Here is a 26,257-nt window from a genome sequence, read left to right on the forward strand (position 1 = left end):
GGAAGATTCTCTATAATTGCGCTCAGCAAAAATCAAGTGTTTCCTGGAGGTAAGATTAAGAACGTTTGGGCTGAAGCTGTTTTTCTGGTTATATGTCAGCTCCCGGGAGTATAATCTGCATGAAACTTGTAAGAAGTGTATCTTCAGGGCTTGAAAACACAAAATTTGCCAGATTTAAGGTGGGGGACTCTGGTCAACCTGACATCTACCTGCTGAGGCCTTGCCAACCATCACCTCCTAAGAACCAATAAGCCAAGTCCAAGGTTAACATTTCAGGAAGCAGCTGGATGTACAAATGCATTCAGCAGCCTATGAGAGGAAGACCGGGGATGGGACGTCAGGACCCAGTGGGTGGAGAGATAGGATCAAAGGCAGTCCTGGCCAACCAGCCACAAAGTCAATGTTTTGGAGTCAGCAGACCAAGCGTGAGTGAGTTTTTTCATCGTTAAAATAGAGTTAATTAGAGTACCAATTAGGAGAAAAGCTGTTGTGACAGTTGAATGAGTTAATGAATATAGCACAATCTGCACATTGGCTGGCATATAATATATTCTCAGCAAATGTTAGCTGTCTTCATTATCACCACCATTATCGTCGTCTTCATCACCATCATCCTGGCTTTTCCACTTACCATGTATACGACCTGGAACTACCCTATTTTTTTAAACATCTCTGAGTTTCAAATCTCCATCTTTACATTGAGGCTAAAAAAATTTTTACCTTCAAGGATACAGTGAGTATGAAACAAGAGGAGGCATATAAGCACCTAACACAATGCTTGGCGCATAGTAGGTGCTCATAGAGTGGGTATTATTGCCTAATTGGTTTTAAGATATTTCCCTTTTTTTGCGGGGGGGATTAGGTTGCATTTATTTATTTATTTATTTAATGGCGGTACTGGGGATTGAACCCAGGACCTAGTGCACGTTAAACATGCACTCTACCATTGAGCTATACCTTCCCCTCCTTTCTTGACTGGTAGTCAAAACAGGTGTTCTGACAGAGATGCATGTGACTATGAAGGATGACACCAAAGTCCGCCCAGTGGGAAAAGTCAACTGGAAGAGACACTCTAGTTTCCAAGGGGAGTTTTTCTTTTCATTTTCTGCATGGCCCCATACGACATCCAAGACCTCAGATGTCCTTGGGTTTTCTGGGTCACACATTAAGCTTTTATTATGCAAGAAATCAAAGATGATTGAAGATTTGGGGGCTCACAGATGGAGGGTTGCCAGACTTAGCAAATTAATTAAAAAAAAAAAGATGTTCTATACTTTATCTGGCAATCATACATGGATGTCAATTGATCTTCTTGTAAAATCCAAGCGATGGGTTGACCTATGTTTTGTGACTTTCTGTGATGTCATAAAATGCAGGTTCCAGATCTTTTCAGAGAGAAAAAGATGCTACAGTGCTTGAATTTGCTTTCTCAGGGTTTGTGGTTATCAGGGGACCTTTTACTATGCGTCATATTGGGCACACGTAGGGGGGATCTTGGAGGTTAGACTTCAGTACAAAGGTCCTGAGATAACTTCCTCAGCGTTTCTCTTCATTAATATTTCCTGTTATTATCAACAGAGTGCTGCACATCCCTTCTCTTCCCCTCCCTTACTCTACAAATTCTGTCTCTCACTTATGGAAACACTGCAGGCTCTCCACTGTGTAAGGGATGGCGTGACCTGTGGCTTCCTAATGATATTATTATGAGAACTCAGTGTAAACCTGGCCTCCTGGGCTGCATTTTGTTTCCCCCATAATATTCAGGAGTTATATCATTTCTCTTTCCAAACTCCCAGTGGCACTTCCCAGTAACTTTACTTTTGAAATGAAAGTACAGGTGGCAGAGCAAGTATCCAGTGAATGATATTTAGGTCAAAACCAGAAGAGTGTACTTCCTTCTAAGTGTGGTTTTTGGTGGAGGTGACACGAGCAGATTTCAGAGAAAAGTCAGGTGCTACAGGACCTCCATGACATCTCACCAAATACCTTACCCTAATACGTTTTCTTCTTCAGAGTAGGTCTTGATTCATGCCCTGTGTGTTTATGAACCTCTCTCTAGAATTTTTGTGTCTAATCCTTACTGGCTGAGATCACATGGAACCAGCCTCCACAGCAGAGACTTTTGGAGCCCAGTAGCAAAAATGGGAGAGGAGAAGCTGGATGCCTTCAGAGCACACCCGTCTCCCTCCAGCCTGAGTCAGAGGAACGGAGACGCTGCACCGCACACCCAGCCCCAGGGCATCGGCTCAGCTTCTCAGCCCCGCCCCCACCCGTTCCCGATCTGCAGTTCTGAACTCAAGGCCTGCAGAGCTGCCCTGTCTCATGGTTGGGAGAACCCCGATGGAGAAGGGTCAGAAGACTTTAGGGTAATACCGTTTGTCTCTGTGACCCTTCTCCAGCCCTTGGACCTCTCTGACTCCCCTCCTCGTGTTCCCTCTCCGCCTTTCACCCTAGGTAACAGGAAAGGTTATTTGTGACCCAACAGGGAAACTAAATATTCCTGCCAACATGCTGTGCCTTTAAAGGTCCTTCCCCACTAGGTGCTTATCTCGACCAAGCAGAAAGCGGCAAAGGACAGAGGGGCACTTTGCTTCCTGTCAGACGCTAGCCGAAGGGCACTGCGTGCTGGGAGTGGACCATGGTCTGCTGGCCTCTCCCAACACCCTGTTCAGCAGAGGGGTGACAGAAATAATGTTTAGAAGTCATGAAATCTACCCCTTTGCCTCCTAACACGCAGTTAATAGTGACCTTGACCTTGAATTTCCTCAAATCATAGAGGGGAGGACATACAAAGATTATGAGTGAAGAATGGACTGTTTGGCAAACCCCTGTTTTCTGAACACATGAAACCGCAGGATTCTCTGCCCAGATATCCCCAGGCTTGCTTCCAGGCCCAGAGCAGTCCTTCTAAGAGTGACTCAATGCTGCTATGCACACCTCAGTCTTAAGGAGTCAGCTAAGGGTTGGTACAGCGGGGTGGGGAGGAAACTCGGAGGTATGGGCTGGGGAGTCCATAGGGGTATGTGAGGCACCTCTGCTGATGCAGGAAGGGCCGGAGTGGAGCGCGGGAAGAGCAAGGGGAGCAGGATGAGGACTGAAGTGAGGACTGAAGGGTGGGCTGGCTCTCCCCATGCCGCCATGTTCTAGCAGGGAACTCTCAGGGGTCCAAGAATTCTAAATTCAAACCTGGACCTCCAGGTTGTCCTGAAGGTATTTTTGTCAAGGTAGGAGGATGGGACATATTTTATTTAATGATTTGTTAGCTTGATTTACAACTTCATAATATTCAGACATAGGGTTTGTGGGCCTCCAATCCCCCATACCCCACTCTGCTACCTTCTGGGAGAGAAGGCTTCACAGCCCACATAGCACAGTGGTCCAGCTGAACCCACATGCTGAACAGTCTTGCCCCTGTCCCACTCTTCAAATCACTCTATTTTTGCTCCTAAGAGTAGTTAGATCACATCTGGCATTAAGGAGTCATCCCGATGGCCACATGTTTTGCACAAACCCTACATTAGCTTCCAAGGCTGTGCTGCTTAGAGCACTAGGGGAGGAAGTTTCACCCAGCTTCCAGGGACTGTTTCATTAATTCAGTTGAACTAGGAGCCTTGACGACCTGCCTAAAAAAGAGGAGGTGGTTCAGATTTGGCCGACAATTGACTTTCTTTTAACTGGGCAGCAGGTGGCAGCTGAGGATGGAGAAGGATGTCAGGCACCACAGGCCCCAGGAGGCAATTTGGGGGAGAAAGGGGATGAAGCAGCTGCTAGGAGAGAGACTTGGAAGCAAGCTCAGAGGTACATAAAGGTGTTTTTAAGGAAATTTTCCATATGTTATAAGGAACTTGCCTAACTTTCCTCAGGAAAAGTCAGTTTAGCTCCATTATTTGAGACTGTTTATGGCTTTGGATTTGTTGGTTTTGGAGGAGGGTGACTGAGGGAGGGGAACTGGTGCCGAGTCTGGCCTGAAGATGATCTAGGAGTGACAGCAGGAGCTACAAAGGGTTCGCTAAGTAAAAGGAGCAGCGGGCACCCATTCCTCCTTCCCCGGAACTGACTGTGCGACGGCTTCCAAGGAGATGACCACAGTGGCCCAGGCTCCCTTGGGGCTTCCTGGAAGGCGAGCTAAGGGATGAGCAGCCTGCCCGGCCTTGGACCCCCACACTCCTGCTCTTCAACATTGTCTTCTTTTCTGTGTTTACTGTAAAAGTCATTCCTGCTCATTAGATACAATTTGGAAAATATAGAAAAAGGTTAAAGGAAAAGAAAACTCATCCAGGGTCCTACTCTCTGAATCCCATCAGTGTCAACATTTGTCATATTTTCTTTAAGGCTTTTTTTGTTGTTCTTTGTATAGATGGTGTGGGTTTGTGTGTGTGTTTGTGAGAGAGAGAGAGAGAGAAAGACAGACAGACAGACAGACAGACAGAGTCAGAGAGAAGAGAGAGGGAGAGAGATTGATTTGAACACAATTGGATCCAGTTCCCTAAAGCACTGTTTTCAAGGCAACTGGATTAATGTGATCTTAAAGTACTACAATGAGTCATTTTAGGATTACTGAGCAATGTCATGAGGCTTGGTGAAAACAAAGCTGATTTTCCTTTACGCTGTGGTCAGGAATCACCTACTCTAAATCTCCAGCGGCTCCTCCCATGGCCCGTTTAGTGGAAAGGCAGAAGATACCAGTCAAGACGGGGAGTGTACAGCTCAGTGGCAGAGCGTGTGCTCAGCATGCAAAAGGTCCCGGATTCAATCCCCAGTACAATAAATACATAAATAAACCTAATTACCTCCCCCGCCAAAACAAATGAACAGAGATACAAATCAGGAGATGTGAAGGTAAGAAATATAACTAAGACACATACTCTTACGGCTTCAACACTTAAATAATTACCCAAACCTGAGTCCATTAACCATAAGAGATCTATTTATGACTCAGGCTAAAGAGGTTAAAAATCAGGTTTAATCGTTTGAATTTTCTGCTAGGTCTGGTCATAAAACGGATTAGGATTCGATTTTTGTGGTCTTAATAACTTCACTTTTACTTGGTGACTCTTCTCAAAGGTGAGAAGGGCACGAGCTCTGACATATCTGAGGATGGAGTATGAACAGTATACAAGGAGCACCGTAAACTGCATTTGACATTGAGCCAAGACTGCGAAACCAGATTCATTTGGCCACAGTTCCAAGGAGACAAAAATGAACTCTCAGCTTATTATTTTCTCAATGAGTTTGGGAAAATGTCCTGGGGAGAAGCATTTCCAGTCAACTCAATAAGCTTTCATATCCCTTTTGCTTATGCAGATCTTAAAAGCCAGAAGATCCTATGCTGATTCTCCACCTTTCTAGGTCAGTCTTTAAGGCCAGCCAGCTCATATGCCACCACTCCAGGAAGCCTTCAGAGACTTTTAAAATCTCTGTTTGCATGATCCCTAATTAGCCGTTGTATTAGTCTGCCATATGTAACACTGTATTCTGCTTGATAATATTTTAAAACGTTTCCCACTAACATGTTACAGTAGTTCAAAAATAAGCAATACAAAACGTATCCAGCATACAGTTTCCCCCCCTGCTCCCACATCTCACAAACACTTCTGTAAGTTTGTTGTCTTTTCTAAAGTTTCTTCATGCAAACACAAACACAAATCTATTTTTCCCCATTCTTGTTTTCTTACACAAAAGATGGCTTGATATATGTACTACTGTTGATATTCCTACTATTCTGTACTTTGCTTTTTTCACTTTAACTTATGGATGCATCTGGGAAATCATTCCATATCAGTTCAGAGAGAAATTCCTCATTCTGTTTTTACAGTTTTTTTTAAAATTTAAACAATTCTATTATATGTTGTCTCCTAATACATTTAACCAGTTCCACAAATGATGAACATTTGGGTTGCTTCCAATCTTTTGCTCCGCCAATGATGCTTTGTAGACATATGTTAATTTGTATTGTGTGTGTACCTCTGTGGATAAATTCCCCAAAGCAGAATGGTGGGGTCAGAGATGGCACAATTTTGTAACATTGCTAGACAGTGCTGTTGCTGGAGAATAGGGTCTTCCCTCACGCAGGAAAGAATTTAGGAGCAAGGCATAGTAAACTGAAAGCAAGTTTATTTAGAGAGATATACACTCCATAGACAGAGTGGGGTTCATCTCACTCAGAAAGGAGAATGTCTTAGGAGATACACACTCCATAGGCAGAGTGCAGACCCTCTCAGAAAGCAAGAGAGAGAGTGACCCCTAGGTGTGGGGTTGTTAGTTTCTATGTGTTCAGTAATTTCATATGCTAACGAGTAGGAGGATTATTCCAACTACTTTGGGGAAGGGGCGAGGATTTCCAGGAAATGGGCCTCTGCCCACTTTTGATCTTTCATGGTTGGCCTAGGAACTGTCATGATGTCTGTGGATGCACCAGGAGGCTCAAGGTCTACTGGAAGTCGAGTCTTTCTCCATCTTGGTTGTAACCAGTCTCTCCTGTCCTCTGCTGCTGCGTCATTCTTTCAGTGGTTGTGCCCTGCCCCTTCCCTCCTGTCTCAGTGCCAAATTGCTTTCCATAAGGTTTCAGCCTATTTATACTCTCACCAAAAATACAGAAGGAATCTGCTTCCCCACAGCCTTGCCAACAGAGAGATGAGGAGGGAGAGAAGGGTTAGAAAAGAGTGGTTCCGCATGCAAAGCTACAAGAGAACAGCTAGACGAAGACTGCAAAGGCATAGACATGTCGAACCTGACATCTCCACCATGGTTCGACCCATCCCTCCCAGGGAAGTCTGGAGATCTCACCGAGATCTCAGTCAGCTCCAACCAAACACATCTAACTCGGAACTCACTGAAACTGGAGCCTCCTTTTGGTTTCTCATTTTCTACCAATGGAACTGCCATTTCCTCATGTTTAAAATCTTGTAGGAAAGAGTGTGGGCAGGTGGACTGTCACTTTTTCCTTTATGAATTCTAAATTCATATGCTTTGTTTTATAAGCAGCAGCTTACATTTCTTTTGTAATTTAAAACCAATGGTAACGTACTGCAAACAAAAATTGGAAATCTAGTTATTTTTCTTTTGGTTTTCATTTATCTATTCAACCACTTTTTATTCTGTTAGCTGGTTTTTTTCTTTTTCCTTTTTCTGCCAGGTGCTTATGGTTTTAAATAACTTAACTTTATAAGGAAATTAATCAAGAAAAAAACATTAATTCTACTTCTTTATAAATTGTTCCTAAGCCTTGCTTTCCCTGGCACCTCTCTCATGCCCACTCCTAGATTTTAAACTGAAAAGAAATTAAGAAAAAAACTCCTGATGAAATGTTCAAGTAATAGTCATTAGGGCTGGCATACTATTTTAGGGCAAATTTGTATAGTTAGGATTTATGATATGTGTATGGTTATTTTTATGTGCTATAATACACTTTTCAGTCCACTGAGGTCCCTTATATAATAAAAGTGCACATTTATTTCCATTTTATACCATTTGGAGCAAAACTGCATCATTTTGAATTGTAGAAGCTTATGACTGTCATAGCTGCTTTTAGAATCACAGTCTTTGTCAATTATATAATTCGTTTGTTACCAAAGCCTTATTGAAGCGTCTTTTTATGGGAAGTTATCAACAACTTTATCAAATTTGGCTTTATTTTGGGATTCCCAGGAATTTAATACAATAAAAGGTGGGGCAGTGGGGGGGGGGCTATCTCTTGGTGCCTTTGACCTGTCTAATTGGCTTTTGTACCGAGAAGGACACTATACATTAATATACATCACCCATCTTTCCTATGTGGCATCAGCTGATAAGCCAGGTAACAAAGGAACATGTTGATGGATCTCTTGTGGTTGCTGCCTGCAGGCTCAGCTCACAGTTCAGTTCCATCTGTGCTAACATCTTTCTCAGCCTTGTGGCGTTTATTCAACTATGTCCCTACTAAGTTGCATTTAGCCTTGTTGCTTTATCAAAATTAGTGAAATATGGGGAAAATATAAATGCAAACACCAGTCAACAGAAGTGTAGCTCTCATAAGCTTAGAACAAGTGAGAGAGAGAGAAGGAAATAATTAGGTGTGCAGGTGATGAATCGTTAGCCTCAATGGTGACAAGTCACACTGAGAACTCTCTGTGCATTAGTCTCTATACTGATCACATTACATGATTTAATTCCTTGAAATCTCACAATAATACGTAAGAAAGAAATGTTGAAGGTACTATCATTACCTCCATTTTTACAGATAAGGAAAATGATTTATGATCCAAACATGTAAGCAGCTGACCCAAATCAGAAAGCTGCCTTTTAGACTTTAGATGGCCAGCTCTGCTCAGTTGGGATAGAGAAGCCCAAATCTAAGGAACAGCTACTAAATTCTGGGATTATAGTTTAAGACTATATCTAAGAGACAAGGCACAATTAGGAATTTTAGACTGTATTTTAGCCCTCTGAAAATAGAACCCTCTCCTTAAGAAACACAAATCTGTTTTTGAACTTGATACCCCTAACATGGGTGAGTATTCTCAGGAGCATGCTGTGTATGGAAGTAGGAAGCAGCTGTGTTGTGTGTGTTTTTGATGTATGGGGAAAGATGCGAATCCTGTGAGGACAGGGCACTCATCTTAGTTCTCCAGCGCCTACAACAGTGTGCAGCAAGTGTTTGCTGTGGTGGTGAGTGAAAACAGGAGTGGTTTGGAAACCATGCTACCAACATGCAGAACACTAACACCAAGAAACACTCTATTCATAGTAAATCCCCCTAGGGAGGGGCAATATTTGGGGTAGGGGGTAAAACTATTATGTATAAAATAAGCTACAAGGATATATTATACAACATGGGGAACATAGCCAATATCTTATAGTAACTATAAATGGAGTGTAACCTTTAGAATTGTGAATCACTGTATTATACACAGTTTATATAATATCGTATATCAAATATACATCGATAAAAAATAAATTAAAGAACCCCAAGAAAAACCCAGCAAAGTAAACCCCCCTGTTGAAAATGCGGGTGGCTATGCATGTGTGGAGGCAGGTGTATGGGAAATCTCTGTAGTTTCTCCTCAATTTTGCTGTGATCCTAAAACTGCTCTAAAAGATAAAGTCTATTTTAAGACTTACCATATGACCCAGGAATTCCACTCCTGGGCATATATTCAGAAGGAACCCTACTTCAAAAAGACACCTGCACCACAATGTTCATAGTAGCACTATTTACAATAGCCAAGACATGGAAACAGCCTAGATGTCCATCAACAGATGACTAGATAAAGAAGAAGTGGTATATTCATACAAAGGAATACTATTCAGCCATAAAAACTGACAACATAATGCCATTTGCAGCAACATGGATGCTCCTGGAGAATGTCATTCTAAGTGAAGTATGCCAGAAAGAGAAAGAAAAATACCATATGAGATCGCTCATATGTGGAATCTTAAAAAAAAACAAAACACAAAACAGAAACAGACGCATAGACATAGAATACAACTTGTGGTTGCCAAGGGGGAGGGGGATGGGAAGGGATAGACTGGGAGTTCAAAATTTGTAGATACTGACAGGCATATGTAGAATAGATAAACAAGATTATACTGTACAGCAAAGGGAAATATGTACAAGATCTTGTGGTAGCTCACAGTGAAAAAAAAATGTGACAATGAATATATGTATGTTCATGTATAACTGAAAAATTGTGCTCTACACTGGAATTTGATACAACATTGTAAAATGACTATAACTCAATAACAAAAAGTTAAAAAAAATAAATAAATGCAATCCAAGATAGATAAATAAATAAAAGACTTTTAATAAAGTCTAATTAAAAAAAAAGTAAATCCCCCTCAGTGCGTGTAACAACATCTTGAAAAATATGTCATCTTAAGCACACACACATCCATATGCATATGCAAATAGTTACAAGCATACATAAACACGCACTTCTAAGTGTACGATAATAAGGGCAAAACATATGTCACGTCTTAAGTGCATCAATATATTTATAGGCATACGATGATAAAATTGAAATGATGATGATTGTTGCAAAACCTATGCATTTTCTTTTCTGTCGAAGAGGAGAATGAAATTTCCGTCATGGCCTCACCAAGATAACTGTGTATAAATTAAAGTAGCAGACAGATGGCAAACAGCCAGGTGCCCCAAAGTTGGAGTGTCCCCTCTTCAGAGACTGTCCCCATTCACCATCTCTTTTTTGTTTGTTTTTTTTGGGGGGGTAGTAGGAGGTAATCTGGTTTATTTGTTTATTTATTTTTAAATTGAGGGACTGTGGCTGGAACCCAGGACCTTGTGCATGCTAAGCAGTCACTCTACCACTGAGCTATATGCTACCCCCTCACCATCTCTTCTTAATAGGGCAGTAGCTTTAGGACACCACCCCTGTGACAACATTTGCTTGGAATGTGACTCTACAGACACCCAGTCCAAGCAGAGCCACCCGTAGGCTTTCCAGCGACCTCTGTCCCGAGTGGCATAGTGTGAAGGGTTGAGCTGGTTGGGTCAGATTCTCTCTTTCTTTCTCTGGAACTTGACTCAAGGGACCACAAGGGAGGTTTCCAGTAAGCTGTGGGAAGCACAGCTAAAAGTTGGTTTGGGGGCCTGAGTCAGGATGGTGACAAACGAGAGACACTTTGCAAGTTGAATTTATGGGAGGAGGAGCCACTATGAGTAAGCGGGAGAAGCTTGGAGAGACAGAGCGCGTCCATCCCTGTAGAGAAAGCCAGGAAGCCAGAAAAGGACAGAGAGCAGGCACAGCCCTCCTTTCTGTTGTTTTTCCTGGACTCTGGGGCATAGATAACCTTTCAAATATTTTTCTCATGAAGCAATCCAGGTGCTTTTTTGTGTTTTTTTTTTGCTCCTTGTTACTAAAGGAGACTAGACTGGAATAGCAGACAGCAGGAGGAAAAAAGCTTCTGACAATGGAGGATGTAAAATTAAAAAAAGAAAAGACAGGATAACTGTACGAGCACAGCAGTCCAGGGCCATCAAGTATAGTGGCAAACAGTAGCTCCATTCAATAGTCCCCAAGGACCTCAGCTCAGAACAACCCTGTGCAATAATCGATATTTATAGTGATGACCTTGAGTCTCGAGGCACAGGCTGCTTAATGTGCAGCATATTTTCAAAAGGCAACGAAGCATGTAGAAAAATTTTCCTCCAAGTTAAAAAAAAAAGTTTCCGTGCTTAAAAAAAAGGCTCATGCAGCTATGTGTTAGTTTTTAGTTTGTTAAATGCATATATTTATTGATACATGCCTTGCCTTGTTCCAGCAAAGATTAAAGGTGACTGACAAGAATACACAAAAGTCAGTAAGACAGCGTAAGTTGACACAGGGAAGAAGAAAGAAAACCAGGCTGTGGACCCAGAATTGGTCCAGGAGATTGAATTATCTGCAAAGTTCCCTTCTGGGAAACACTTCACTTCTTGATAGACCATGGAACACTGTAACTAATATTACTCATTCTTTAATCATTTTCAAATCTGGAGGGAGATTAGGTTTTTACCTTATGCATGTCAAAGTCAAATCGAACTGAAGAAAGAAAGAAAAGAAAATACTGGCTTACATCAGAGAAAATATAATAATGAATGTATATAAAAATGCATTGAATAAACTGTTAATTTAAAAATATGTTTAAGGAATTCCCGTTTATTTTGGCTAAATAATTTCATCATGTTGGTAAAACAATTGTTACGTTATAGCAAAAAAGGTCATATTAATCAGAAGTGGCATCCTATTACATTATTCCACTGTTGAAATTTTCTGCAATATCCTTTTTTTTTTAAACAAATCAATATTAACATATTAGAAGAACAAAGAAAGTCTAAGGTTAAGTTAAACTCTCTACACAAATGTAATGCATATTCCCATAAAAAAGCAAGAATTTTTCTAGGAGCCAGCCAAATGTTTTAATGAGTGTGTTATTTATCCTGGACCTGAATAAGGGGACTTTTTTCCTTATGGATGTTCCGACTACGGAATCACTGCTTAGAGGGGAAGAGTTTGGCCTTGAGAGCCAGGCAAGTATATAGATCTGGTGCACGTGGCTGAGTGACAGCTTGAGTAGGTTACTTCAAACTCTCTCAACTTAGTTTCTTAACTGCAAATGAAGTGAATTGTGTTGTGTGGAAGATTAAATAAGATACTGTACAGTAGGCACTTGGCTCAGTAGCTGATACCTACTGAATCTAGTCAGTGATGCCTGCGAAACAGCGATTATCCAGGACATCTCTTATTGATGTGCCACAAGCCTCTCTTTCATTACTGCCTTGTTAAAGATTTCTGCTCTCATTGTCTCATTAACAGATTTTTCTTTAACTGTATTGTTGCGAACGCATTCTGATGCTTTTTTATGGTATTGACGTGGAAACTAGTTTCATTGCCCTGTGTTAGCTTCTTACTGATCATTTTCAGTGATTTTTTTTTAACTGATAGATTCTTCTGGGAATTTGCCCTTTGAATCCATCTCGATTTTTAATTTGGTTCCTTCTCATTCTGCCCCAGATAAAGCAGTTAATCATGCCGACGTCTGTATAAAGTCTCATCTGACTAGCTCCATCATGTGTCTAGAAAGAGTTTTACAGTTTTGAAAGTTGCTTTCCCTTCATTGCTACTATGGCCTCGAATAAGAAGAAATACCTGGAAAAATAGGGGTAAATCAAGAAAACTGGAAGAACTTCCATTTTAAAAATTGAAGACTTTTTAGGGGGTGCAATTTGGCCAAAAATCTACATTGGCCATGATTTATCATTCAAACAAGGCTTTTGGGGAATGCAAGAAGCGTGCAATTAATCGTTCCACTGAGATAAACCAGGGCTCCCTAGGTAAACTGGGATGTACGGTCACTCCAGCCAAAACTGACAATGTATCTCCCTAAGACAGGGATGGAGCAGAGGAGGGCTTGAAGTGATTCTTCATGAAATTATAGGCTCTTCCACATGATCACACACTGTATTCTATGTTCACTGAATTAGTGGGGTTCTGCTTTTAGACTCTCTGCTTATAGTATGAGATTCAGTTCTAATCCCTATGCCTCAAGAAAAACACAATAATACAAAGACTCAGAGAGGAGTAACTAATATGATCAAGAGCTGTGGGTCCTAATGTTTTGGCAGTTATGACATCTCTGAGGATTTGATGAAAGCTATTAACTCTCCTTGAAGAAAAGGGCATACACAGACAGCCCCCAGGACTTGGCATGCGATTTAGGGGGCCAAGGACCATCTGATCTTACCCAGGGACCCAAGGCTGAATCCCTAACCTAGAATACATTGTATAGGTCAAAGGAAGAAAGAATCAACATTTGTTGACCATCTTTGTACATATTTCATTTCAGACTCACATCAATCTATTTTATAAATAAGGGAACTGAAGGTCAGAGAAATTAAAATTTTACAGCTAGTTAAGTGAAAAAGCCAGACTACAAATTCAAGTTTATGGGCACTAAATCTCATAATTTAAGTAATATGTAGACATAGAAGTTAATCTATACATTTATATTTCAATCTGGAACAGAATTATATTACAATGTCATGAACAATGAACACAAGCAATATCTTCAAAGTCCTACCTTCTAGGTCTGGGGAATACTTCTTGAAACTGGAAAGAAATTATTAGGGCAAATAAAAATAAGCATTAAAAAATCTCAAATGCCAATATAACAGACAGATAGTGTCAAAGTATTTCTAGATAAATCCAAGATTGATAGGTTGTTGATGGATTAGTAAGAGATTTTTCAGTAGGTGAGGGTATAGCTCAGTGGTAGAGCATGTGCTTAGCATGCACAAGATCCTGGGTTCAATCCCTAGTACCTCCATTAAAAAAGTAAATAAATAAACCTAATTACTTCCCCCCAGCAAAAGAAAAGAAAAGGATAAGAGATTTTCAGTGTCTCATATCTCTGGGTTAACCTTGGAGAAAAGGACTACATCTTTGCCTGTATCCCTCAAAGCCCTTGTTAACCTCACTACCCATCAGGGCTGACCATGGATGGGACGGTGGCTTGGGCAAGGTGTCATTTCCAACCTAAGTAGTGTTTTTTGTGTTGCTGGTAAGCTCTTTTCCTTTTGGTAACCTCTGTTCCTTAGTTCTTAAAATACCTGATCCCATTTTGAAGCTGATGTGCCCCCTGAGACCTAGGATCAGTTACCTGAGAAAGATGAATCAGGACTCTACGTACCTAGTACACAGTGAGTGCTCAACAGATGCTTGTGGTTTCCCGGCCAGTCTGTATTACAGACTTTCCTAACCTAACCTATAGCTCCAACTCTGGCAGTTCTTTGCACAAAACTCCTGTCACTTCTTATTATATTTGCATTTTTCCTGTAATTATTTGTTTTAAAATTTATCTTCTGTCTCCCTCTTAAAATTGCAAGCTTGGTAAAGGCAGAAACCATTGTACTCACAGTTGCCATGGTGATGACCTATGGTAGGCATTCAATTACATCTGGTGCCTAACTAGATGGATGGTTACTACAAGAATTTGGTCACATGATTTTCTTTCAATGTTTAAGATGGAGATATAATTCATCTACTATAAGATTCATCCTTTTAAAATGTACAATTCAGTGTTTTCTAGGATATTCATGAAGTTGTGCAACTATCATCACCATTAATTCCAGAATATTTTCATCAGTAAGAAAACACATACCCATTAGCAATTACTCCCATCCTCCCCTCCCCCCAGCCCTTGGCAATCACTAATTTACTAATTTCTGTCTCTTTACATTTCCCCATTCTCTACTTTCATATAAATGGAATCATTTATATGATTCATTAATATGGGGACTTTTTTTCCCCTGGCTTCTTTCACTTAAGGTTTTCAAGGTTCATTTGTCAGTACTTCTTTCCTTTTTAATGGCTGAATAATATTGCACTCAATGGATACACTACATGTTGTTTTCCCATTCTAGACAAGGATTTCCCATTCTAGATACTAGGATTTTTAACATCCACTCCAATTCTAGGATCCTCTATTCAAGTGAGGGGCTACCACCGAAGTTTATAAACCTAAATCACAGTAAATCTTTATGCTTTACAGTTTTTCTCTGCCCTGAAGTTGTCACATCTTACCTACCCTAGATCCAGGGAGAATCATCCTGTTCTGACCTACCAACCCTGAAAACAGTAACATCAGACTCTCCACCTTGATTTCAGGATTCCGCTTTTCCCCCGACCCCAATCTTCTCCTCACTGCCCACCTATTTCTTGATTGTACTAATTGTTCTCACCAGATACGCATTGACTGAGATTGGACGGAATTTTCTTCCCACGTCTCTTGCCCCGTCCCCGGGCTCAGTGAACGTGCAACTTCTTCGCCATTAACCTCCCCCATCCTCCGCCCCCCACCCCCCGCCAAAATCCTTCCTTTGTTTTCCAAGGAAATTCAGGTAAAAGAAAGGGTGGGGCAAACGATATTTTTGACTTTCCTCACAATCCAGACGTTGGAAAGAAAACGGATTTCCTTTGGGCTGCTGCCACGACTCTGATCTTTTATGCTGATAAAATATTTCCTTCTTCTAAAAAAAAAGTTATGGGAAAAAAATCATACCACTGCAGCTACAGTTACTCTTAACTCTCGCGTTTAAAGGGGGAAAAAAAACGTTTAGAAGTTTACCTCTCTTTCACAGAGCGGCTTTCTACCTAGCAGGTCAGGTCTCGCCACCGGGAGCGAGCTGGGGCAGCCGCGCTCTGGCGAGGCTGGCGAGCAGGAGGACTACAGGATCCAGAGGGCTTTGGAGACTCCGACAGCTCCAAGCCTGTTGGCTACTGCGGTTTCCCCGAGGAGTGACGCTATGAAAACAAACTCTGATTGGTCAGGCCTGAGCTGAATTCTCCATTTATGGACAGATTGCCCAGCCCGAGCCGAGGCTCAGCCAGAGGAGTACGGAGTAAGTGGCCGAAGAAAAAGGAGCGAGGCAGGGCGGCTAGTCTGACGCGCGGAGAGCTGCGGACTCACATCGGCGGGCGGCGGGCGGCGGGCGGCGAGCGCCCGGTCCCGGTGGACCCCTGCCCTCGGCAGCATGTGCCCGGTCTGCTAGGTCGCTTCCTTCTCGCCCTCACCTAACGCCGCGGATCCCTCCTGGATGGAGTACCCCCAAGGTTCCCATTGGTTCCTGTGAGTGCTTGGGTGTCGAGAGCCTGTTTTTGGCGAAGGGAACCAACTTTTGAAGTTCGCCCAGGAGACTGCGTTCCAGCTCAGCTCCCCGGCAGCCGGACCCGGAGGAGGCGCGACCGCGGCGCGAGTCACCATGGTGAGCTGGCTGCGCCGACGTCCCGGGGCGCTTGACCCCGGGATGGGGCGGGAAGCCCGGGCGCGGGGCACCCACCTTGGGCGCGCTGCCGAGGCCAGGGGTGGAGAAGGTGGACGCGAGAGTCGGCACGTCGCGAACCCTGATTTCCTGCCGCTTCCCTGCCACCGGGGCTGGGGCAGAGGAGGCGAGGGGCCAAGGAAAACTTTCTTTGGAGTCGCTCTGGGCGTCCCGAAACTTTTCGTGGCCGGGTGGCCATGGCTGCCAGCTGTCGGAAGCCGGCGCGCGGGGAGGTGCGCGTTCAGGGGCACGGCCCCGGGAGGCGCCCGCTTTCTTCCCGCTGGGGAGGTGGGGGCAGCCGCCCGCGCCCCTCCGTGCGCGCGCTCCCCGCGCGGCGGACCCCGCTCCTCCCCCGGCAGCGCCGCAGCTGTCCCGCTGGCACCCGCACTCCCGGCAGGGGCGGCGCGGCCGCACGAAGGCAGCGGGGCGCCAGGTAGGGCGAGCACCTGGCGGCGGGCGCGCGGTTGCGAGCCGCGGAGCGGCGGGGCCGCGGGGGGCCACGCCGGCCTGGGCTCCGCGGGGCGCCGGCGCGGAGGGTCTCTGCGCCTAAGAGGTCGAGTAAACATACCCCCCACCCCCGCTCCCCGCCCTTTCCCAGGCGCGAGGGGGCTGGCACTTTTCGGGCGTACAGCGAACCGTTCGCACGGGAGGAAGTCGAGTTTTTCGTTCTTGTTCCTGTGGCACTTTGGGAATCTCTGCCAGTGGCTGGCTCTTTCTCCAACTCGCCTCTGACTTTTCCTCTACCCCGTCCTCCCCGCCCCCAATAACCTTAGCCGCATCCCTTGGGCTTTGGGGTGGTGCACTTCTCTTGACGAAGCACAAAAGCAAGGACTGTTTTGAAGAGATTGGCAGTCCATCAGAGGGGGGAAAAAGTTCTGCTGCAAGGCTTCATAGTTTCCACACTTGCTTCTTTTCAGATAATCCGGTTTAGGTGGATGAACTGGTCCTCTTCTGGATTGTTTTTGTTGTTTTTTAGTGGCTGTAAAAGTGGTGACCAGTGCAGCACGAATTTAAAAATCTCAAATCCCGCAGGACCAGCCTGAGGGAAACGTAGCGAAGGCCCATCGCATCCTACACGCGAAGCTCAAAAGCAGCCCTTGACCTAGCGCTGTGTTTACGCGAAAGAATGATAAAAAAAAAACCCCAACCAACCATACAAACAAACACCTTTAAAAGGGCACTCTTGATCAAAGCTTTTTTTCTTTTCACGTGGTCTAAAATTGTCACCTTTGCCTCTACCTAAGAGGACACTTTATCTGCAAGTAAATTTTCCCTTTCAGTTTTAGGCTATAAGAAGTCACAACACCCCACCTTATTTTTGGAGCCCCCGTAAAGAACCACTTACTTACACTGTGTGTTTGAGTGGAGCTGTTTAATTGGGCCACTGCCTAATTGGCTGCTTGAACGTAAGCAATGTGAGTCTGAGTACTTTAGAATTGCCGTTAGTATTTTCCATGGTTCAATATTTCTTAAAAAAAAAAATCAATGTTTTATGTGAAGAGCTGAAAGAATCCTCCTGAATTTAAATGCTTGAGTGATACCTTGAGAAAATTAACTTTCCTTTAGTTGACTCATTTTTCATGCTTGGACAGACTAAAAAGTAATGTAAGATGCGTTTTCTGGAGACTTCGGAAACTGGACGCTCAACTCGGGCCAGTGCTGTTGAAGTGGTAGTTGGTGAAGTGGGTGCAGGAGAGGCATGTTCTAAGGAAGAGAGTTGTTTTCAGAGTGTGCAGGATGTCTGTGGAAGGACAGGGTGTGACTTACCTGTTGATGGGTTCCCTGCCAGCAGCACAGATGGCCATATTGTGGGCTGCCCAGAGACTATCAGTACATCAGGTATGGTTGCTGGGGCCACGATTCCCTGACCTCGCTGTCCTGAAATAGGAGATAGCCCCTCTCCATCTACTGAATCTAGAGTAATTTGGCAAAAACTAAGTGAAGCATTTCTGAGAAATGAAGTCTGTGTGGTAGATACATGAAGTTGCCTTAGAACAGAGCATTGGCACCTTAAATCGTCAGAATCCTCAGTTATAGGATTTACTACCTATAGAAGACCCCTTTCAAGCCAAACGAGGCGTCACTTTGTGTTTCATGTCTGTCTGAGTCTGCCCAGCTGCATCCTTCAGCTGCTTGGAACAGGAAGAGAAGGGCACTGCCTCCAGTGGGTGTGGTTGAGTGTTAGCATGAAGAATATAATTCATCAGGCTCTTGGCACCTATACTGTGGGTTTCTCTCTCTTTCTGGGTGTGTATGTGAGTGAGAGAGAGAGAGATCTTAGGAAATTTGATTGCACATTAGGAGGGCTCTCCACCTGTACCTAAGGCCCTACCAAGACTCACTCAATTGTGATTCATAAGGAAGATTGCCATTTTCTCACTCATGCTTACAGTTCACCTCATATTGTCCTCTTGAAAACACTTTGGGACACTTTTCATCTTTGGAAAACCAAGAACACTATCAGGCAGTAGCAATTTGTTTCTTTTTTTCTTAGGAGATTTGAAGAACTGGGAAAAAAACCCCAAAATCTCTGCATGTCTTTATAATTTATTGTACATTGGTTAGAAGGGGACAACCATCTCCTTTGACTTTAACTAATAGTAATACCGAACTAAGATTTCCTTTGTAGAATCTGGCTTTATCATCATCCACAAAAGAAGTTCTGCTTTTGTGGCCATGAGCAGTTTGTACTGTCTAATGGACTGAAACCCATGTGTGTAGTTCTGCCTTGTACTTTGGAGCTAGAAATTATGATTCATAAGGCATTTGTGACTTAGATGTGCAGACATATCTGAGTGAATCTGAATTGGCCACCGCCTCAGAATACATTCAAGTTATGTTTCCTTCTTATGGCCATGTTACTTGTGTGTAAACTGCAGATATTACACATAGAAATACACAGGACTAGATGTGCTAACTTAGAAATCTGATGGCTAGCTGGTGACAAGGTGTAGGTTAAGTTCTTTCGGGTGACGGCACGGCATATATTTAGAAAATCTGTGGAATCCATTTCAGACATGTTGTCTGGGAAGGTACCCTAGTCCATCCTCACTGATGAGTTTATCAGATTTCTAGCAGTCTCCTGGCCAAAACAACCCAACGCAAAACCAAAACAGAAAGGAATGGGATGAGAGGTCCAGAAAAGTTTTGATGGAGACAGAGGGGTTAGGGAAAAGAGTGGAGTCCAGGACCTTGTCTAGGGGCCAGTGTGGGTGGGCCCATCTACTGGGAAACTTTTGACAGCCCGGTGCAAGGAGGGAGGCTGGGTGGGGCGGGGAATGGAGAGGATGGAGAAGCGGAGGATGCAGACAATTACAGAAGCTGAAAGCCACTTCCTCCTCAGTTTTCCTGGGGATTTCAGCTTAATCAGTGGTTGCAAACTCACATGTCCCCAGAGGCCAGGGTGCAGTTTTTGATGGGGTGAGGCTGGCCTCTGGAGAGTCAAGACAGAACAGATGCCCATCTGAAAAGGCACTGTTCCTTCCTTGACCCTAGGCTGTGGGTACCATATTACTACATTGTCTGCTTTCTCAAGAGAAGCTGGAAATCTCAATTTTTAGGCCAGACCTGCCAATTTTTAAGTGTTTTGATCATCGCTGAGATGCCAAGCAGCTCAGCAGTTTGCAGCCACTCTGCTGTGAATCTCAAAAGTGGTGTCCCATGAACCACAGTGTTTTCCTGCATTCACTCACCGGTTGGAATGTCTACACTTGAGCCACATACCCAGTAATGACATTAGATTTTTATTGACGCATCCACGCCTTTCCACTGCGTTTCCCTTCAGAGAAGGAGTTGCCTGGTGTTTTCAGCCCTTGGACTCTCAAAACTAGTAAACAGGGGCAATCTTTGTCCAGCTGCAACCACTTGGAGCTAGTGAAACACCTGTGTAGGTAGTTCTGTGAGTGGCCAGGCTGTAAATTGAACTTTTTCTTAACCCTTGAACTCCCTCCAGTGGAAATGTACTCCCCCTGCCTCCCACAAACCCCGTGCCCTCGCCCACCGTATTACACGATGGACCTCTTTTATTACCACTTTCCCAGTTGCATCGTATGAATCTGACGTCTGTTTCAGGGGTTCTCCTTGGGGCTAGATAATGAACTTTTTGATAAATATGACTTGGAATGCAACATTTTGCTCCTGACAATGTCATGAGCTTGTGAGAGACTAAATAAGAGAGTACTTCGCATTTCCTGATGAGGGGGCTGGATCTCCTTATTTGGTGAGAACGTGTGAAAGCTCTTTTCATCAGCAGAAATATTTTGATACCTCTATACAAATGTAGAGCTTCATTATTGGATATATAGAAATTATGTACAGTCATGATTTTCCAAGTGTGTCATCTGCTTTTTTTTTGCTTTTTTTTTGCAAAGAGGCAGCAACTTGTATTTTTATCAGTATGTGATTAAAATGAGTTTCTCCATGGTGAGTTTTTCATATTTCCATTTTTTTTTACCTTGCTGGGACTCAATGTTTACAGAACAAACAAGGAGTTAAAGGTTAAATGCCAGAGGTATTAAAAATAAACAGCTTGGCTTTAGAAGCACATTCTGTAATAATGGTAATTTGTTAATTGCATTTTGAATTTCAACTTCAGAATTTATTTTGGCAGAGATGATGGGTTTGGGAGCATTGTGATGCATTTTTTTTTACATGTCTTGATGACAGCCATACTTGAGAGAAGGAGAACTTATGACTCGTCCCTGAACTTGGGGATATTGGCTTTAATAAGCCATGGACCTTACCCTGTACATCCAAATGAAGTCAGCCTTCCCTTCTGAGTTGTCACCATGGGAACACTGCCATTAACGATGTTCAGAGCACTTCCAAATGGTCATTCAAGAAAATGTTTTTACTTCCTTTATGACCTAAAATGTTAGTGTCCAGCCTGATCGTCCCATCTTACTCACCAGACTTTGCACCAGGCTCCTCCAGCTGTTTCCGGATGTTACATTCTGCCTCCAAGGAGAAAAAAAATTGGTCCTACTGAAGATGTCAGATAGGTTCTGGGGGCTAAAAAGGAGGTGGTTCTTCCCGGGAATCAGTACTATAAGAACCGCTCTTAGGGGGCCACACTTTCTTAAGTATTTTGATCTGTGATATGTTTGTTGAAAATTCATTCATAGACCTTTACAATCATATGCTGCATTGTGGAACATAAGACATATACTGCATTATAGAACGCCCAGAATAGGGTTTAGGAGTCTCTCCAGTATAGCACAGGGAAATATATACAAGATCTTGTGGTAGCTCATAGTGGGGAAAAAAAATGTGACAATGAATATAGGTATGTTCATGTATAATTGAAAAATTGTGCTCTACACTGGAATTTGACACAACATTATAAAATGACTATAGCTCAATAAAAAATGTTAAAATAATTAAAAATAAAATAAAAAAAAGAGTCTATCCTAAGTCCTTTTGCTTGGCTTCACAGAAAGGTCTAGAAGGAGCAAATGACTTGCAAAGTCTCAGAGCAAGGTTTTGGGTGATCTGGTGCCAGAATCCAGATTTTCTGATCCTGTTTGATAAGGGATTCTTTCCCCTCCAAACTACAGCAGTGGGTTAGAATCTGGTGTGACCAGGTAGTTTTCTTTCTGGGACCCTTCAAAAAAGCCTGCTTGGAGATGGAAGATTGTTACTTATTTTTGATTCATTACTGTATCAACTTTAAAAGATTATAAGAAAAAAACTGAGGCCCATTCACCCAGCATATCCCTCACGGTAATTATTTTCATGCCTTTGGCTTCTTTTACAGACTATCCAAACTCACGTGGTGGTTATGTAGTTGTAATTAGGAGACAAATACACCGTGTGTGTTCTGTTTTTCCCCAGTTGGTTTCTAAGTTCTTTTCCTTGGGAAGCACGGTTATCTTCGCGTTTTGGTGGTGGTGTGATAACCCCGTGTAGCATGATTGCATCATAGCGACACGGAGACCTTTCCTCCAGATGCACCAGGGAGTGTCCCTCCCTGCACCCCCTGGAATGGCCTTGCTCAGTGTTGGGCTGCTCAGCCTTCCGTCCCCCTGAGATGTGGAGCGCCCTCTTTGGTACTGAGTCCGAAGAGGGACCGGCGGGCTTGGGGGCACACCCCACACTCCCAGGTCCTGACCTGAGGTGGGTTCAGTGGGTGTTCCCTGTAGCTGACGGTGCTGACACTCAAATGTGTGACAGCAGTCAGTGCTCAGGCCTCTGACTCTAACTCGGCAGATAGGAATGTCCCTGTCAAAGAACCCAAGGGGTTGGAGACCAGGAGCTTTGAACCCCGAAGTGGAGAAGACACAGGAGCTGCAAAGGAGCTTGGCATACATGCCTGGGACGCGGGCATTCTTAACCAGGTGCAGTGGCGACTGCCAGGAAGTCAGAGATGAACTAAGCACCACCTCTGCTTATGAGGTGCTCACAGTCTCGGGGAGAAATGATAACGAAGGACTTTCATATGGCTGATTTCATTTCATTCTTGCAACCAGTGATGGTTTGTTTTGCCATTCTACAGGTAAGAAGACTGCACTGTAGTGAGGGAAAGAGACTTGTTCAGGGCCACTCAACGTTATGTGAGGAACCCAGTCTGCTAACTTTGTGCTCTTTCAGAAGCAATGGAATACACTGTTTCTGAATTTGAAATTTCTGGCTCTAGGTTTCTGTATAGCACGTAACACGTCCATCACTTCACATACTCCTGAGGGAAAACAAGGGTTTTTTGTTTGTTTGTTTGAAGTCTGTTTTAAAGTCTGAGCCTTAACTTACTTGTCTTAGGAGTTTTGCATATCACATTTGGGACTAGATGATATCACACTGCAATCAAGCATAGAAGTAAAAGTCATGCTACAAAGCTCTCTGATTTCAGTTTAAAAAATAAAAAATAAGGGAAACAAGATAACCATGAGAAACTCAGCCCTTGAGTCCTTAAGCACATGACAGAAAACAAACAGAAAAATTAAGATAGCATATCATTAGTCTCTTAGCAATTTAATTGGTGTGACCAGCATTTGATGTTGACATCAATTGAGCATAACATTACTTGCTAACAGAATGATTTGGACAGTATTGTTGTCTGATTCTAAAGAATTTTCAACAACAAAAAAATTAGGGTTGTTTTTAGTGTCCCAATTAAATATGGACCTTTGTTACAGGACATTTTCGATTTGAATGTAGAAACATCTTGGAAACTATTTTGGAGTATGAATTAAGATGGCACCTCCAAGACTTGGGGATGCTCTGATGCAGAAATAGATCTGCAGAATTCTTCCTCAGATTGTCTGAGATTCTTAATATTTGGCGGTGTCCCGAGGCCCTCTGAAACTATGTTGGAAACTATTGACGTGCTTCCTGACAGTGTTTGTAACAACAAAGAAAACCCGAACCAGACAAAAAGGAACAATCTAAATATCCGTTAGTAGATAAATGCATGAACACATGTGACTTGTTGATAACAGGGAATCAGTAAGGCTATATCTTACAAAGGTCGTGTTTGGTTTAGAAGCAAGTTGTAGAGAGATCCATGTAAAGTCATTTAAGAAAAATTTCAAAACATAGAACAAGGCTATCTCTATTGTTTGAGGATATATATTCATATATGTATTTATTTATGTATATATTCTTTTAAAAATACAAATTGATGGGCTAGAAAGATCACAGATTCAAGCTGCTGAAGGGGGAAGGAGGAAAAGAGAGAACTGAGATCAGTGGACTACCTTTAACTCTATTAGGAATGTTTTATTTGCTTTATGCATTAAAATCCAAAGCAAACAGGATAAAAGAGTATCATTCATTCTGGGCAGTGTGGACATAAATATTTCTGTTATTGTCCATAGTTTTAATATCTTCTTGCAATTAAGAAAAAAATACATGAACACAATTGTTCATTTAATTTTAGGCAGTTCACAGACCTCCAAAGTCCATACAGAATCATTCCCAGAGTTGTAGCAAACATTGTCTTGAGGTGAATCTTAGAGAGTAAGGTCAATTTTGGGTCTATGTCAGGTTATTTTAGCGACAGCTGACATAGAATCAAATCGATAGTAAGTCTCCATTGAAGGCTATGTAAAATTCCATTAGGGATTATGTCTCAGGATGTTCAGAACCTCTTAAGCATCTCTTTCTCACCGTTTCTTACCTTGTTGTGTCTGTTAAGTTGTGGAGTAATTAACTGCCCCAGAACTCGGTGGTTTAAATAGTAAAGATTTATTATTTTTCGTGATTTCGTGCATTGGCTGGGGGAGTTCTTGGCTGGACTGGCTCAGCTGATCCCTGTGGGCAGCTGGTGCCGTGGCTGGGGATGGATGAGCTGAGATGGCTCACATGTCTGGTAGTCGGCCCCGTTTCAGTTGGGGCAGTGGAGATGACTTGGCCATGTGTCTCTTTCACAATAGGCTAGTCCTGGCTTGTTTACAAAGCAGTGGTCACAAGAACAGCAAAAGAGAAAGCAAGCTACCATCCATGCACAAGCATTTTTTAAACCTCTGCTTACATCATGCTTGACGTCCCCCTGGCCAAATCAAGTCACATGGCCACCCTCAGGGTTAGCATGGGAGAAGATACCTTCGAACTTAGAAGGTACAGTTCCCACCCTCAGCCTTTTCTTTCAGCTTGCCTCAACTGGGTGAATACATTGGGGCTGGAATAGATTCAGTGGCAAGTCCCGTTTTCCCGGCTGCTCCTATGAACTGTGTGTTCAGAAGCCCCCATTGCTCCTCATACGTCCGCTGCTGTTTTCCCATAGCATGAGGAATTAAAATTGTAGTTCTTTTGTATTATGGAGCCTCAGTATGATTTTAAAATTGCTGTTTTTGCTGGGGAAGAAAAGTAAAAGCAGAAGCTAGCAACAAGAAGGAAAAATCTTTTTTTTTTTTCCTTTTTCCTTCTGGTAAAGGGAGCTTTGTCAAAATAAGCATTTCATAATTAAGTCCAAGCTTAGAGAGCAGTGAATCATGCCAAACCAGACCTGGCTGGATGGCCTGCTGGACAGAAGGGTGGAGCAGCACTGTTTGGAACAGGTGAGGACAATACTGTTCACTGCCTTGTCGGCCGGCTCCGAAAGACGTCCTTCACACACTCCAAAATACTTTTTTGTCTTGGATTAAAGTCATGTCTTTTGTACTGCCTGATGATTCCCAGAATAACCCACATTGGTGTCACCTCCATTTTCTGTGAGCCACAGACTTTCCTTTTTGCGGAATCGAGTAGGGCTAACTTAAGTTTTGTGCACAGGTCTCAAGAAAAAAAAAATCCATTAACATATGGATCTTTCTCTTTGAGTTTCCCTTTCACCTTCTCTTTTTAAACTTTTTTTTTCTTTCTGAGGGTGGAGGAGAATTAGGTTTATTTACCTTTTTAATATTTATTTTAATGGAGGTACTGGGGATTGAACCCAGGACCTTGTGCATGCTAGGCATGCACTGTACCACTGAGCTAGACTCTACCCCCTCACCTTTTCTCTTTTTAAATGGAAAAATTTAAACTGCGCAAATAGGGAGAAAATTCATCCCCCAACTTCAACGACTGACAGCTCACAGCCAATCTTATTTCCTCTGTTTTGCTAATGTGATGCATCACATTGATTGATGTGCAGATGTCGAGCTATTCATGCATCCCTGGAATAAATCCCACTTGCTCGCGGTGTATGATCCTTTTACTGTATTATTGAACTCGGTTTGCTAGCATTTTGTTGAGGGTTTTTGCATCTATGTTCATCAGGGATATTGCACTATAATTTCCTTGTTGTGTTCTTGTCTGGTTTTGGTATTAGGGTAATGCTGGCCTTGTAAAATGAGTTTGGAAGTGTTCCTCCCTTTTCTATTTTTGAGAAGTATTTGAGAGGATTGGTATTAATTCTTCCTTAAACGTTTGGTAGAATTCACCGGTAAAGCCATCTGGTCTTGGACTTTTCTTTGTGGGGAGTTTTTGGATTACTGATTTAGTCTCCTTACTAGTAATTGGCCTGTTCAAATTTTCTATTTTTCC

At 42.9% G+C, this 26,257-nt stretch overlaps 1 protein-coding gene across 1 annotated transcript in view; it reads left to right on the forward strand.

Moving 5' to 3' along the window:
• The first annotated feature begins 15,851 nt into the window (after positions 1-15,851).
• MYO1E (myosin IE) overlaps positions 15,852-26,257 on the forward strand; it is a 189,682-nt gene continuing 179,276 nt past the window's right edge. Inside the window, exon 1 of the mRNA XM_006210989.4 lies at positions 15,852-16,240. Coding sequence (XP_006211051.1) covers positions 16,238-16,240 — 3 coding nt within the window. The 5' untranslated portion in view covers positions 15,852-16,237. The remainder of the gene's footprint in view (positions 16,241-26,257) is intronic.

This window comes from Vicugna pacos, chromosome 6 (assembly GCF_048564905.1).
Source record: "Vicugna pacos chromosome 6, VicPac4, whole genome shotgun sequence".
Classification (NCBI taxonomy): domain Eukaryota; kingdom Metazoa; phylum Chordata; class Mammalia; order Artiodactyla; family Camelidae; genus Vicugna; species Vicugna pacos.